We start from the raw sequence: 16242 nt of genomic DNA on the forward strand, positions 1-16242 counted from the left end.
TGTTTAGGATCCTGAGCACATTGTCTTACCTCTCAGAATTTCACTGGCTCTGCTATGATCATTCAACTGCTCAGCAATCACATAGAATTGACTGCACAATTCTTTCAGCTGGACAGGCATTTCTTTGCCATTCTGGTCAGGGTCAAGATAGTGTCCAGAGGTGGCTCTTGAAACCAGGTTGTCTAATTCGTTTACTAATGAGGAAACATTGCTGTCCAGTGTATCAAGCATAGAAGGAAGCTGCTGGGTAACCACTTCTGCAGCTTTTTTCAGGAGTGGAACAAACTGATTCCACAAGTCAACTACCTGCAGAAATAGCTGACTGTTAGATTTTGCAACTCATTAAAATCAATGAAATAAATGACATATTTTCACATCTACCTGCTTAATTGAGAGAATATCATTTGAAGTCATGTGTGTATAATTCCTTCTCACAGTTTCCTGTAGGGAGTGGAGGTTTTCCAGCCTCTGCTGCATATCTCCTGACATTCTCTCACAGCACTTTACCTGCATAAATATAATAATGTTGAATGATTACTCCACAGTTTACACTGATTGATCAGCACTGACAAAGCAGTATGTCAAAGTCAATACCATGTTTGAAAAAACTGTGAACTTGTGAAAAGTGTTTGGCTCAGATTCCATGACTTCCACGGCTCTTTTCAGCTGAGAAGTGAGATTCTCAGTGCGTATTTGCAAATCTTCACACAGTAGCTTTAGCACATCCTGGTCAATGGTGATTAACATGGAACCTTAACACAAAAACAGGACAAGAAATGAACATACCAATATATATCTCATACCAATGCCTGATACACAAACTTAATAGCTTTGTTTCTAAACTGCACAAGAGACCAACACTTCTGTATAGAAAAATCCCATTCATTTTCTTCATTGAAAAAAAACAAATTCTTCAAATTCTCTTCAAACACTTTGTCGCTACAGATAAAATTTGTGATTGTTGTGCAATTATGTTGTGATGTTAGGATATTTTTAAATCCCTAAGGAGACAATGAATGCAAAAAAATATGAACCAAGAATCAAGAACCAAGGCCTCTGGAAAAAGTGAGTTTTGGTGTTAGCGTGTTGCTAAGCTAATGTAATACACTAGTAATAATTACAAGTGCATACTGTAGGACACAAATGTTGGGTCAAATAGTCCATTTTTAATTATATGCAACTAATGTTACTTGTAGATTTCTGTATTGATTAAAATATAAGTAAGTATATAATCAAATATCTTTTTGAATGTTTTTTTTTTCTTTTCACTGAGCAGTTGCAATGAATCCTGGGATTGCCTATAAAGGCTGGAACTCATTTATCTTTTATTAACAGCCATCCAAGTACTGTAGCTGTTTTATCATGAATTACAAAAAATGGAAAACACACCAATATCCTTTTGGATGTTGGAGAACTCAAGAGTAAACAACTTATTTGATGTAGTGAAGAACTGAGGCATGCTGTGAACTTTGTCCATCCAAAAATGAAGTTTCTTGATTAGCTCCTCATATTTCAGAGGGGAACATCCACGCAAGGTCTCTAGAGAGACTGAACCCCACTGACTGGTGAACAAATGAACGTCTATCAACCAAGAGTGGCTCTCACACAGCTGGTGCACCTCTGTAATGGCGTCCTACACAAGAGAATCAAGGCATCATAACTGCAATGTTTATTTTGTGGTGTAAGCTTCTAGACATATTTGTACTCTTCTAGGCATGGTATTATTTTAATTCAAAGCTTAAACAATGTCCATAAGAAAAAGTCAGAATACCTGTGCAATCTTTTCCTGCTTATTCTGAATCTCTTGTGTTCCAACATGAACTTTTAAGTTCCACTCCAGTAGTCTCCGTGGCAGAGGATGATAATGGCCTCGCACTCTTTGTGCCTGAACCCTGAGAGGGTTCATTTTGACAGGCACTACAGATTGGGGTGACATATCACGCTTCATTTGGGAGGAAACACTGTAACGACCTGTTACTTCACAACCTCTGGCTTTAAATTCTGAAAAGAGAATGCTGAATGTTATGCTGTAAATGCTGATTTTTAAAGAAGAATGTTACTTTTTTATTTAATGGTGCATGCTCTGAGTACCTGCCATGATGTCTTCAACACAACTTGTGGGCAAACAGCCTTTAGAGTCACATGACAAACCGCAGGAGTCAAATACCTGTGTAGATCACATCACTAGTTTAGCATACCCTTGTGAAAAAGACGTGTGCTTAATGTATTGAATATGTACTTGCAGTGTACTTCAAATTATAAAAGATTTTAATAAAAACTGTACTCGCAGATAATACACTGCTCAAAAATTAAAGGAACACTTTTTAATCAGAGAATAGCATCAAGTCAGTTAAACTCCTGAGCTATTGTCAGTTAAGTAGCAGAGTGGGTTGTTAATCAGTTTTCAGCTGCTTTGGTGTTAATGAAATTAACAACAGGTGCACTAGATGGGCAACAATGAGACGACCCCCCAAAAACAGGAATGGTTTTACAGGTGGAGGCCACTGACATTTTTTTCCCTACTCATCTTTTCTGACCGTTTTTCAGTAGTTTTGCATTTGCCTGCTGCATCATTTTTTGACTTTGATTTTCGGGGTGTCTTTGAATTCAATCCTCTGTAGGTTGATAATTTTCATTTCCATAAAATGATGTGGCATCCTTTCGTTCCTAACACATTACCCAGTCCATATCAGTATAGATATCCAGCATGATATTTTTCCCCATTGAGATCTGAAGTGTTTTCAAAGTGTTCCTTTAATTTTTTTTGAGCAGTGTAATTAATAAATAAAAGGCCACTTAAGAGTATTAAAGAGAGTGCACTTTTATGACTATGTAACTTAACACACTAGAGTACACTTTAAAAAAATTGCAGTTGTACAGTAATAATGTCAAATTTAGTTTTCTTTAAATTTAAATTATTCTTTTAATCTTTTTGTCAAGTACACTTATTTTAATTAACATACTAAAGCACATGTAAAGTACTTGATTATAATTATACTTGTAGTGTGTTTTTTCAACATTTAAAGTTAATATGTGATAAACTGCAACATCATCACAAATGTGTAATTACCAATATATTTAAATACATGACATACACGTTTTAATAGAAATTATTTTAAAGTATATTTTAGTTTACAGGTACCTTAAAAGGTTAGTTCATCCAAAAATTAAAATAATGTCATTTATTACTCACCCTCATGTCGTTCTAAAAAAAACATATTTGAAACAGTTCATGTGAGTTCAGTGGTTCTATCTTAATATTATAAAACGACAAGAATACAAAATAATGACTTTTCAATAATATCTAGTGATGGGCTGATTTCAAAACGCTGCTTCATGAAGCTTCGGAGCTTTATGAATCTTTTGTTTCAAATTAGTGATTTGGATCTCCTATCAAATGGCTAAACTACTGAAATCACGTGACTTTAACGCGCTCCGATCCACTGATTCGATTCGTAAAGCTCCGAAGCTTCATGAAGCAGTGTTTTGAAATTGGCCCATCACTATGTATTGTTGTTATTTTGTTTTTCTGGCGAACAAAAAGTATTCTTGACGCTTTATAATATTAAGATAGAACCACTGAACTCACATGAACTGTTTCAAATGTTTTTAGTACCTTTATGGACCTTGAGAGTTTCAATGGCTTTGCTCTTTATAGAGGCCTCACTGAGCCATCAGATTTCATCAAAATATCTTAATTTGTGTTCCGAAGATGAACGAAGGTCTTACAGGTGTAGAACGACATGAGGGTGAATAATAAATAACATTATTTTCATTTTTGGGTGAACTAACCCTTTAAAGTTTACCTGGTTCTTAACCAGGGGGTCAGGGCCCTCTAGGGGGCCTCAACAAAACTTCCAAGGGGGCCTCAAGATGACTTAAAATTATTTAAAATAAGACAAAACAAGCAGGATATACATCTTTCCAGATATGCCAAAGCTCTAAAATATTTTATCGGGTAGAATATTGTTAGTTGGGGGGAGGGGAGGGTCTTCAAATATTGTTATGGACAATGGGGTGGCCTTGAAGTCAAAAAGGTTGAGATCCACTGCAATACTTTTCAGTATATTCGGCAGTACACTTTAACCATATTTCATTGAGGTCATTTTGAACACATATAAAGATGTACTGTACTTACAACCTATTTAAGTGGGTCAAAAACTTTTAAATAAATCTAAACTACAATATATTTTCATTAAATTGCAATTAATATTTATGTCAATTAACTGTACGAAAACATTACATTGAGATGAAACTAAAGAAAATCCTTTTAAAGTATATTTCGTACTTATTTTTTTACATGGATATTCTTGTCAATACTTACATCAATGTGGTGAAAAGAGTCCTTATTTGTATCAGTAGACTAATACTAATAAAAAGGATTAACACAAAGGTGACAAATGAAATAATAAGAATGACTATGAAAACCATCTGCTGAATGAGAAATAAATAATTGTAAAATATGAGTACTTCCCACATTATAGCATTTTTCTTTGACCAGCTGGTGACTTCTCACCTGCAGGACAGAGTCTGCTACTGATAACACCGCTCCAAGCAAAACCTCTTGAAACAAGTGCAATGGAGGAAAAACAGCAAGCTGATCATCTGCTCCAAATATAATCTCTGCCTGGAAGAGACCACCCTGTTGCTCCCGTTCTCTCTGAAAGGTTTAAAAAATAAAACATTTGTAAAAGAGAAAATTAATTCCTACAGTACATAAAAAATAGACTACATTTATTTCTCAAATCAAATCAAGAATTAAAAGCTTGTCCCATACTTTTAAAGCATTGTTTAGGAATGCTGTGATCTCATGCTTTGAGATGGTGACAAGGTTTTGAACAGTCATGTGGTCAGCTAGAGCAGCGAGGTTTCCCAGCGACTGTATGGCTTGCTCTGCCTTACTGAGTTCTTTCTGTAGGTTTCTAAAGTAAGAGAGCTGAAGGTGTAGGAATTGACTGCTCCGGTAGAGCTTTATGTGTTCCACTTTCATTTGGAGCTCCTGATGTGCTTGGTAACTCTTATCCTTAACCTGCAAGAAGATAATGTTAAGTGCAGTGTATATTTATTAATATTAAAGGGTCAATAATGAAAATTATGTCATTATTTACTCACCCTCATGTCGTTCCAAACCCGTAAGACTTTCGTTCATCTTCAGAAGACAAATAAAGATATTTTTAATGAAATCCAAGAGATTTCTGTCCCTCCATTGACAGTCTACGCAACTACCACTTTCAAGCTTCTAAAAGTTCATAAACGGATCATAAAACTAATCCATATGAATTGAACGGTTAAGCTTGATTGTTTTTTATGATGAACATTGAATTTAGGCTTTTATTCACATATAAACATTGAACAGTGCACATAAACAAAAGCTCAACCATACTTGCTTGATGCGCGAGAACAAACCTCATTGGTTGTAGCGGAAGCTCAAACATAGCCGCTTTTCCACCGTCGGGCCGAACGGTTCTCATTGCGTAACCGTTCCATTCCGTGCCGATCCGGACCAGCTGGTACGGTTACGGTTTCATTTTCCACTGTGGGGCTGATAACGGCCGCTTTTTGGAATGTAATATAAAAGCGTCAGTCATTGCCTTGGTAACACAATGGTTTACTTATGATATGAGATGTAATAATGGCCGCGTTATGGAGGATGATTAGAAATTTTATTATTAATTTGTGTTTACGTCATTAAAATAGAGCGCTTCGCCAGCTAGGGAGAAATTGGTAGCCAGGCAATAGACAAGTGAGCAATCCTGTGTGGCGACGTCACTTCACGCATTCTACCAGCACGATTCAGCACGGTTAGACAACCGTGCCGAGAATTCCCGGCTGAGAACGGTTTGTAATCGTGCCGTGCTGTACCAGGCTCCAGTGGAAACACAACTGGAACCGTTCCTTACCATTCTAAGAACCGTTCGGCCCGACGGTGGAAAAGCGGCTCATGTTGTGTAACACACGAGAATGAAACATTGTTGATTCTCACACGTCAAGCATGCATGCTAGAGCTTCCATTTACCACAACTGATGTGTGCATTGATAAATGTTTATATGTAAATTAAAGCTTAAATTAAATATATGGTCATCATTTAAATCGATTGTGTCTCTTTAGAAAATTTGGACTGAACCACTCAATTCATATGGATTAGTTTTATAATCTCTTTTTAAAGCATCAAAGTGGTAGTTGCGCAGACTGTCAATGGAAAGGGGCAGAAATCTCTAAGGCTGCGTTTACACTGCAAGTCTTAATGCATTGCACAGATCTGATCTTTTGACCATATCTGATTTTTTTGCCCCGCCTGTTTACATTCACTTTAGATTTCATTAAAAATATCTTCATTTATGTTCAGAAGATGAGCAAAAGTCTTACGGGTTTGAAACAACATGAAGGTGACTAAATGATAACAGAACTTTAATTTTTGGGTAAACTAACCCTTTAAAGAGATAGCTGACCCAAAAATAAAAATTCTGTCTTCATTTATTCACTTCTGTGTCATTCTGAACCTGTGTGACTTTCTTTCTTCCGTGTAAAGGCATGTTTAGACCAAGAATTATAACTATATTAGTGTCCACACCAAAAGAACGATATTGTTAAGTTTATTCTAAGCACACACTGCAGTTTTGTCATATACCACTTTAAATGTTCAAGCTCTTTAGAGCAGGATGGATTCTGATTGGCTATGGTCAATATTCAACTACATTGTATGGAAAAGAGCAACTTGAACATTCTGCTAAGTAACTCCTTTTGCATTCCATGAAAGGAAGAAAGTCCTAGAGGTTTTGAATGACATGAGGAAGAGTAAATTAGTGAAGTGCAACTGTTATACCATACCATATCAAGTATTGCAGAACGGCAATGTAGGAAACTACGTAAAGAAACTTGAGCTGTCTGATTCTTTTCCAGGAGTGCGCTTTGGAAATCTAAGAGTGTGTAAGTCCTCAAATCATCCTGTGGCAGCCAACTGACTTGCTTTAGCTCCTCAATTAATCTAGAAAAAATATAAGGCTTTTGAGATAAACAAAATGTAAATATTTATAGCAACACAAATCTTTAATTTCAATTTCACTTTTAACATGTCTTGGGGGACAAAAACCTGGAGATATGTAATAAGGCATTCCCGAACTGGGGCACTGCTGTCAGCAGCTGAGATGGAAGGCAGTCAATCCTGCGTTCGACAGTAACATTGTGTACATTTCTGTGCCATCTGAAGAAAATTGTCAATTAGATAACTGCTTGTATAAAGGTCTGTATAATCAGACATTCCAAAGTTAACATAACATTAAAACTAAAGTTAAGTCACCGTTTTAAGGTCTTGCGCAGTAAATAATCTCTGAAAAATGGGATGCTTCTCACAGCTCCCCAAAGCACAGACTCTCGATACCACTCTGCCACGGTACTGATTTCAACGCAGAAGCCATCCTGCGTACGTATTACGGTTGTGGGGGAAAAGCTGTAGTAATCTGTGCCCGCTGCACTGCGTGGGACCACTCGCAAGTCATATGGCCTGAAAAAGAGCATATCATTTTCAAGAGCATATCATTATCAAGTCAAGTCACCTTTATTTATATAGCGCTTTTTACAATGCAGATTGTAAGATTGTACAGATTTTACATATACAGTATGTATAAAACTGAAATACTGTACTGTAAATAAATAATTTAAAATAACTTTGATTGGCACCTGTAAGGACCATCTTCAGAAGCCTTCAAGTAGTAAAATTCACGTTCCCCCAGATGCTTTTTCTTGGCTAATATATTAACTACCTCAGTTCCAGTGAGTGGTTTGTATTTGGGTTTGCACTCTTTCCTTTTTTTAGTCTTTTCCTTTGGGACTGCAGGCTTCTTATGTTCAACACTTGGAAAAACAGACAAGCTATTTACAATCTTCAAAGCAAAACAGAGAATAGCTGAATGAATGGAATAAGTTGGCAATAGTCAATGTACCTGAATTGTCCGACACTTGAGTGCTTAATTTCTTTGACAGGTGTCACAAAACAGGGTCCTTCGTTCCACACAGTCTCTCTGACTGCCAGTCCAGTGCCCATCTGTAATACCAGCTGAGGTAGTTTAACAACAGACAGATCATTTTGTGGTGGAGACAAGGTACTGAAACTGAGGGCGCGAAAAGGTGAGGGTTCACGCTTAAAAGCTGGTGTGGCAATAAGAGATTGACGACTTAGCAGTCGAGGCTGAGAGGCTAAAAGATCAAAACTGCAATCTGATGAGCAGTCAGGCCTGTTTTCTCTTTTGCTTTGGGTAATCGCACGTCCTGTAAAGCCATTTCCTTGAGGTTCTCTCTTGGGTGATGACATGGTGAAGTCAGTTTGCAATAGGCCTATCACTGATTGCACAGTGAACTTGTGAGGAAGTCTTCTTCAAGCCCATCTTCTGACCAAAAAAAAAAAAAAGCATGAATCAACTGTCTAATGACCGTAGATCAGTTTAAACTGACCACGTAATACTGTATTATTAAAAGCAAAATAAAACTTCCACGACTACATTTCAATTAGCCTATTTAGGTCTACAGTTTTGAGAGAAAATTGATAAAATCTAAAATAATTACAGTTTTAGGAACTCGAAGCGACAGTCCATAGGAGCACATTAAATTAACGTAAAACCACACGTATTTAAGTACACTACACTACGTTAATACAAATATGTTCTATTGCTATTTTCAGTTTATAAGTTACTTAACATTACTTTCTATCCTACCGACTAAATGTCTATGCTGCTCGGATACAAAGAACGAGAACAATAGGAAAGTTTGTTGACGAGTCAGACAAAAAGATAACAACGCTGTTGTTTTGCTAGATTGGTGAAGAAAAATAAGCATTCAACATATTTTAAATATAAATACATAAGTAGTGAAGTAAATTCGTCCTACCTGGGATCAAATCTCAGTGCATCGGTGTGTAGGCCTACTCACATTCTGTTCCCATGGAAACAGCAGCAAACTCGATTTTCTGTTTATTAACGGTTACAGTAAATACTGTTCGTCGTAAATTTCTTATTTGGAAAATAAACTATCATGTACGAATATGGAACAGATTCATGCTGCAGGAAAATTAAAACTAACATTCAGAAAAGGCCTATTTAAAGGGACCTTGGAGTCAATCTGTTGACAATAGCCTACATGAATGATTACGTGCTTAGAAATGCTTTAACATTAGAAATGGCAAATAATAATATTAAATAATATATTTAAAATTTTTACAGACTCCAAAGGCTCACCACTAGTTGCAGACAGTTATTATTCCTACGTGAAGAAAAAAAATGGATGGATTGCTGCTCTTACCAAAGTTAGTATTATAAAATAGTGTAATAGTGTTTAGTCTGTTTCACAAGGGATTTCTCTATGAAGGCTTACTGTGGTGTCTGCTCCATTAAGCAGCATTACTGACCTACATTTTAGATGGATTAATAGTTTAACAATAAGACTGTCTTTTTATTGTGGCTTAAGATTTCGGTTCTACATCTAGCTATCTTCCAGAAAATTAAACTCTTCAGAAACTTACATGAACCACATTGTTTTATAGTTGTGCATCCAAATGGACTGAATCCTTAAAATAAACATTGAAATAAAAAAAATAAAAAAAAATCAATGAATCAGAATTTGAATTTCACATGACATTCTTTATGTGAGATCTGATATTAGAGACCAAGATTCTAATGGGCAATGAACATAAAAATACATTTCACACATTCATTATGTAGAATTTTTTAATACCCAATTAATGTTTAAACACACTAAACAAAATCCCAAATAACAGTATAAAAAAAAGACAGTAGTTTTGTCAGAATTCAGTCATTTTCTTGTGTGTGTCTGCTTTCTTTTGCTCTCTCTGGATGGACTGTTCCTGAGCCTTCAGCTGCTCCAGCAACTTGCGGGAAGCAGTAAGCTTCTCTTCTATTCGACTGACCACTGTAGCATCCCTGAGGACAGAGAGGAAGGAAAGACTTAAAGAAACTGAGAAAGAGACAAAAATAACAGTGTTGGGGAGTAAAAAACTAAAAGCAGCAATACGGCTAACTTCACTTTTTCAGTAGCATGACAATGGCTAATTAACAGCAGTTTTCGCAATTTTTGGAAATCTGTATCATATGAGCAACTTTATGGCAGAGCAAACAGAGGTAATCAAACATGCTCTCCAAAAAAATTGTCCTAAAATGTTTGATTAATTTTAATTGTACAACTGTTTGAGATTATTTCTCTAATTCATTCAATATTCGTATATTTATCAATATCTATTCACCCAGTTTGTTCGGACAACTCATTTAAATGGTTTAAATGAAAGAAATGAGTCATCAAAAAGTCTGACTCATCAAATTGGTTCATTAGGACAACTAATTTAAATGGTCTACATTCAAAAATGAGTCGTCAGAAAGTCTTAGGCTGCATCTGAAATCATATACTTCCCTACGAATTCACAGTACTCATAAAATAGTAGGCAAGATGTACCCGGATTACCACCTACTAACAGCAAGATTCTGAAGCATGTATACGATTGACACTTTACTATCCCATGAGGTCAAGGCGGAGGATTTGTGAATGACAGTGAAGCGACGCAACTGACGCTGGTAGGTCACATGATAAATGACCATATGGCCAATGTAGTTTGTCCAGTTTACATTCATACTATATAGAATGTACTGTTTTAACGCTTTTGAAGTAATTACTTATTTTGAATAAGTCGTTATTTTTGTTTTTGCTCACAAAAAGTATTCTCGTCGCTCCATAAAATTAAAAGGGTCCTATAATGCCCCTTTTGCAATATGTAATACAAGTCTGGTGTCCCCAGAACGTGTCTGTGAAGTTTCAGCTCAAAATACCCCACAGATCATTTATTATATCTTGTCAAATTTGCCCCTATTTGGGTGTGAGCAAAGACACGCCGTTTTTGTGTGTCCCTTTAAATTCAAATGAGCTGCTGCTCCCGGCCCCCTTTCCAGAAGAGGGCGGAGCTTTAACAGCTCACGCTTCGGTTGCTCAACAACAACAAAGCTGGAGAATCTCACACAGCCAAAACGATGACTGTCAGTAATGGTGTTCAGCCTTACATTGGTAAAACCGGAGTCGGACACTGATGGAGAGACTCTAGAATGCAACTGGACATTTCTGAATGGTTAGTGGATAAATTTATGTAGTTGCTGTGGAGTTGATGGTGTGGAACGACATGAGGGTGAGTAATTAATGACAGAAATCTTCATTTTTGGGTGAACTAACCCTTTAAATGGTTTAAATGAAAAGAAATGAGTCATCAAAAAGTCTGATTCATCCAACTGGTTCGTTTGGACAACTCATCTAAATGGTTTAAATTAAAAAAATAAGTCGTCAAAAAGTCAGATTCATCCAATTGGTTAGTTCGGACAACTCATTTAAGGGTTTACATTCAAAAATGAGTCTTCAAAAAGTCTGATTCATCCTAACGGTTAGTTCGGACAGCTCATTTAAATTATTTAAATTCAGCTTAATGCTGCTCTTAATCACTCAACTCAATTATATAAATATGGTGATTTGGAATTATTTCAATTCAAACTAAATGATTTGTTCAGTTGAAACGAGGAAAATAATTTGTATGTCCATATGTCCCCAGTCAGCTTAAAATTTACAAAAGAGCAGACAGCAGTTGAACTGCTTCCACAACACTGGTAAGAGTAATATTGAGAAAGAAGGGGTGATGAAAGGGAAAGATAAAAAAAACTGGCCAGGTGCAAAAGAAAATGAGGAAAGCATACCTTCCATTTCGTTTACTAAGAGACTTAGTGAGTTGCTGGATCTCCCTCTCCACTTGAGCGACTTTCTCCGTGGCCTGGAACAGACGAACATTCAATGAACGTTTAATGCTCTTTCCGCCCCTGTAGGCCTCTGCACCAGTGACGGATGAGCTTGATGAATGAGATGCAGGCTGAGCTCCATCACCAAGCTTAGAGTTCAGGAAATCAAAAACATTGTGGCGTGTTGATGTGGAGGCCTTCCTCTTCCTCTGTTTAGCCTTCGGTTTACGTGAGGCTGGATTATTCTTAGCAATAGCGGCTGCAGTCTTTCTCTGAGTGAGCTCAGCACATATGTCCAATGAGCGGCCTTTGGGAAGAACCACTGCCTGAACTGGCTCTACACGACCAGAGAGGGTTTTCCCCAAACCTATGCATACACAAAGACACTTGCTTCAAATGTATGGACAAGACAGAAACATCTGTTCTGATGGTTTTTAGACTGACGTCTGTTATGGTCACCTACCTTTACCAAGCTCATAACCCATTTTCAGCAAGAGCTTGGAGCCAATGCCACGTGTGTGAGCCTCCCAACCGCAAAACTCTGCACGGTTTACCTGGGCCATATCCTCCTCCATTGATGCTAATACTGCAATGAGATACAAAGTCAACTTGATTTCAACAATGCCCTGTAAATGTGTTGAAGAGCTCTACATCTATGCATCTGTATTTGTGTATGGGCAGTGAATTCCAGCAACCTGCACATCTGCTCTAATAACTTAAAAACTGCAGATAGACATGTTAATGTGGAGTTAATTCATCTGACCTTTAAATTGAGCTGACATTTTAAAATTATTTTGAAAAAAGGCCCATGTTGCTTAACTGGAAAGAGTTAACATGCATGCTAACATTCTTTCAATTGTAATCTGATGGGTAAATCTCACAATAATAAATCCAATCCACATTTAAAGGGAACATAATTAGAATGATTATTTTAGTACCATTAAGATTTCTTACATATGCCGGGTTTCCATTAGAGATTTGCGCAAAAAATTTGCAATATTCTCTAAATGTCTATACAAATTTGCCTGAAAAACCACCTCATGCGAGTGTAAGAACTTTTTTGCGATATATATAGGAGTTGAGAAATTGACGTGTTTCCAATGGGTGCATTTTCAATTTGCGCAATTTGAAGGGTAATGGAAATGCAGCTACAGATATTATTTTCTTGACAATTAAGAACATTTTTGGTCCCCAAGATTTACTGTAGTTCACCTGGATGATTTTTTTGTAATTCCCATTATTTTCAATATAGATTCACATTACTGTAACACCTGTTTTTAATACAATAAACACAACCATTCAAAACTTTGGGGTCAGTAAGATTTTTTTTAAAGACATTAATACTTATGCAGCAAGAGTGCATTATATTGATCAAAAGTAACAGTAAAGACATTTACTATTTTGCAAAAGATTTCCATTTCAAATAAATGCTGTTATTTTGAACTTTATATATTTATCAAAGGATCCTGAAAAAAATACATCAGTTTCCACAACAATATTATACAGCAAAACGATTTTCAACTTTATTTCTTCGGCACCAATTAGCAAATTAGAATGATTTCTTAAGGGTCATGTGACACCGAAGACTAGAGTAAAGACCCAGTCACAGTAATCCGTGTGTTGGTGTGGAATAAATTCAGCCTTGGTGAACATAAGACTTTTCAAAAACATTAAAAATAAATAAATAAAAGATTAATAAATAAATAAAAGATTCTTACTGAATCTTTTGACCAAGAACTGACTCCAAACTTTTGAACAGTAGTGTATATTACCATGATGTGTAAAAGCTTTCATTTAAATATAAATTTTTCACATTACAGTAATGATATATATAGAATAATATTGTTTTATATGTTACATTTATGAGAATTGAGGGAAATGTGCTTATTTGTAATGAAAATTAAGCCAAAAATATGCTTTGTTTTTGTTTTGTTTTTTAAGCAAAAATATAATTGATTTATTTTGTTTTTGCAAAGAAATAAGACCTGGACAGTTCTTTCAAGAGATTCACACAGGTATATTTTTCCTCAGACTGTGTGCATTGCAGTATATAATGCACATCCCAGGGAATGGTGTAATTGCGCTTTAGCACCTTTAGCATAGCCGGCATCACACTGATCAGTATCATCCTCAGAGTCCGATGAGGAAGAGGAGGAACCATCATCCTGACGAAGAGGAGGAATGATCCCATCAGCCTCCAGCACAGCCTCTTTCAACAGCAGCGAGTCAAATTTCACCGTGTAAAAACCACCTTCAATCTCTGGAAACAGAGAAGCAAAATGTCTCATGCACACCTTTAATGTCTTGCACTGATTTATCAGATCGAGTGAATGTATTGTTGCATTTTTGTACAGTCTATAATTGAAGCTGCTATTTTCCATGAAATTTCCCCTTGAGGATCAAATATTCTCTCTCTGTTTTGTAAACTGTGGGGAAGGAAACAAACAAATGATATAATGTAGCAATATCTGTTCTTCCTTTTACTTTTTTGTTGGTGGTCAAAAAACTAGTATTGTACCTGATATTCTGGCTGGATACCAGATGCCATCTTCATGCTTGGCCAAACACGCAGAGCCCGACTCCATGTTACTGATGTCAGCCTCCAGGAAGTCTCTGAGCTCTGATACACACACCACCTCACCATGAGAGAACCTGATAAACACACACACTAGTCATGACGGTGTGTCAAAATCAATATGTTTCTTAAAATATCAGATAACTTTTTATGAAAGGTTAAATTAGTTTGTTAAAATGTATGTGGTGCAACTCTGCATAAAAATATAATATTTTTAAATTAAATTATTAAATGTATGATTTTATATATATATATATATATAAAATATTATAAAAAATATTATATTTTTATGCAGAGTTGCACCACATACATTTTAAATAAATTTTTTTTTTAAATACACACACATTATTAAATGCATGCTATTTATATATAAAAATAATTTTTACCTTAAAAATATAATTACATTTTTAATTGAAAAAATAATATTTTTATTTAGGTAATTACTAAATGCATGATAATCATTTTTAATCATATTTTTATGTTTTTACTCAATGTAGGCTCATTTAAACTTTTGTTGAAAATGGTGTACAAGTTTTTCAAACCTCTTTGTTGAAATTTTTAAATCTGGCAGTCAAAAAAAAGAAGTCAAAACTGCCTCCACAAGTTGCGTACCAAGTATAAATTAAACGTGAAAAAAAAAAATGTGGAAAAAAGAAAAACTCATAAAATGAAGCACCTGCAGTTGTCCATGAAACGGCACTTTCCCTCAAGGTAGAAGCCGCAGGGTTTCATAGATTTGTTTGTGGGATGAAGGTAAAGCACCCGGACTCGAGCCTCTTCTCCTTCTGGCTCTTCGGGGCAAACCACCATGGCGTTATGGTACTCTAGGGTTCCCCATGAGGTACGGTAAGGTGCACATACCTTAGTTCCACTAAGTGGAATATCCTCCTCTTCCTCTTCAGGTTCAGTGTTTTGTTTTACCTCAGCAGAGATCTCTGACAGTTCTGCATTGAAAGCAGCAAACTCATCATCCAAAGCTGTTTCTTGAGTAAACGATGTGGGATTTTGGTTTGTCGAGGGCTCCTCCAAAGAGGCCAGCAATTGGCTTTTTCTGACAGACAGCAGGCTGGATTCTGTGAGCTCAATGAGCTGCTGCAGGTCCTCCTTTAGCTTCAGCAGGTCAGCCTGCTCCGCTGAGCCCAAACCAGCAGATAATGCCACCTCCACCTGCTGAAGCTGAGCACTGTAGGTCTTGATGGCTTCTTCCAGACTGCTTTCATCCATAGTGAGGATCAGGCGCTTACATGACAGGAGCTCACTGTGGTAAAACTGCAGAATAGAGCAGGCAAATAAAGGGCTCGTGCAGACGTCACATTGTGCAAAACATACTTTTTACAGATTTCAAAATCAGCTCCTAATTAAAAAAAGAATAATAATCTGTTCTTGTGTTTATATATATATATATATATATATATATATATATATATATATATATATATATATAGGATATCTCGTGAGTGTGGTGTGGAGAATATGTAATGATGCCGGTTAGCTTTAAAGCTACGTTAAACAGCCCAATAGTTAGCATTCTCTAGCTAGTTTCCTCCTATCGTAATTCAAATATATGACTTTACGTTTGTGCCAGGTAAAATTGTTAAAAATCACAGACTTACATTTTAAATCTTCCGATGATCGTGTTCGTAGCATTTTGTTTCAATTTCTCTCACTGCGGCTCACTGGGAGTCAATCAACTTTGACCTCGCTTTCGTCATCATCGGTCAACGCTTCCTACATCCTTTTTCAGTGGTGCATGAATTCCATAAAAAGAAATGGGCTCGTTTCAAACCTTTTTTTTTTTTTTTTTTTTTTACATTTTATAAAGGACTAAAAAAATATACATAACGCTTTTGTAACACATTAAAAACTAAAAAGTGCTGCGGCGAGTTTTAAAAGCA

At 36.2% G+C, this 16242-nt stretch overlaps 2 protein-coding genes across 2 annotated transcripts; both read right to left on the reverse strand.

Annotated features, from left to right (window-relative positions):
* Positions 1-546: 546 nt before the first annotated feature.
* Positions 547-7914, reverse strand: LOC127523034 (dynein heavy chain domain-containing protein 1-like; the record flags this gene model as incomplete). The annotated part of the gene is made up of 10 exons (XM_051913486.1): positions 547-752; positions 1390-1633; positions 1772-2001; positions 2092-2167; positions 4517-4660; positions 4778-5029; positions 6830-6986; positions 7092-7202; positions 7299-7502; positions 7679-7914. Coding segments are annotated over 10 exons (1860 nt in total), but the record flags the coding sequence as incomplete, so codon positions are not given.
* Positions 7915-9609: 1695 nt separating this feature from the next.
* Positions 9610-16105, reverse strand: zgpat (zinc finger, CCCH-type with G patch domain). The gene is made up of 7 exons (XM_051913041.1): positions 15961-16105; positions 15024-15616; positions 14291-14424; positions 13865-14032; positions 12236-12358; positions 11734-12139; positions 9610-9930 (listed from the first exon to the last, which is right to left on the reverse strand). The coding sequence occupies exons 2-7, from the start codon at positions 15569-15571 to the stop codon at positions 9792-9794; spliced, it is 1518 nt and encodes a 505-aa protein (XP_051769001.1). The 5' UTR covers positions 15572-15616; positions 15961-16105; the 3' UTR covers positions 9610-9791.
* Between the last annotated feature and the right edge of the window lie 137 nt (positions 16106-16242).

The sequence above is a fragment of the Ctenopharyngodon idella genome, chromosome 11 (genome assembly GCF_019924925.1).
Source record: "Ctenopharyngodon idella isolate HZGC_01 chromosome 11, HZGC01, whole genome shotgun sequence".
Classification (NCBI taxonomy): Eukaryota; Metazoa; Chordata; class Actinopteri; order Cypriniformes; family Xenocyprididae; genus Ctenopharyngodon; species Ctenopharyngodon idella.

Bases quoted from the DNA above. Each gene is read 5' to 3' on its own strand.
- zgpat (XM_051913041.1), bottom strand. From the start codon at position 15,571: ATGGATGAAAGCAGTCTGGAAGAAGCCATCAAGACCTACAGTGCTCAG. The intron at 14,425-15,023 runs GTGCTTCATTTT...TGTGTTTATCAG, and splicing joins CGTTTCATGGACAACTGCAG to GTTCTCTCATGGTGAGGTGG. The intron at 12,359-13,864 runs GTGCTAAAGCGC...ATCTCATTGCAG, and splicing joins TGATGCCGGCTATGCTAAAG to TATTAGCATCAATGGAGGAG.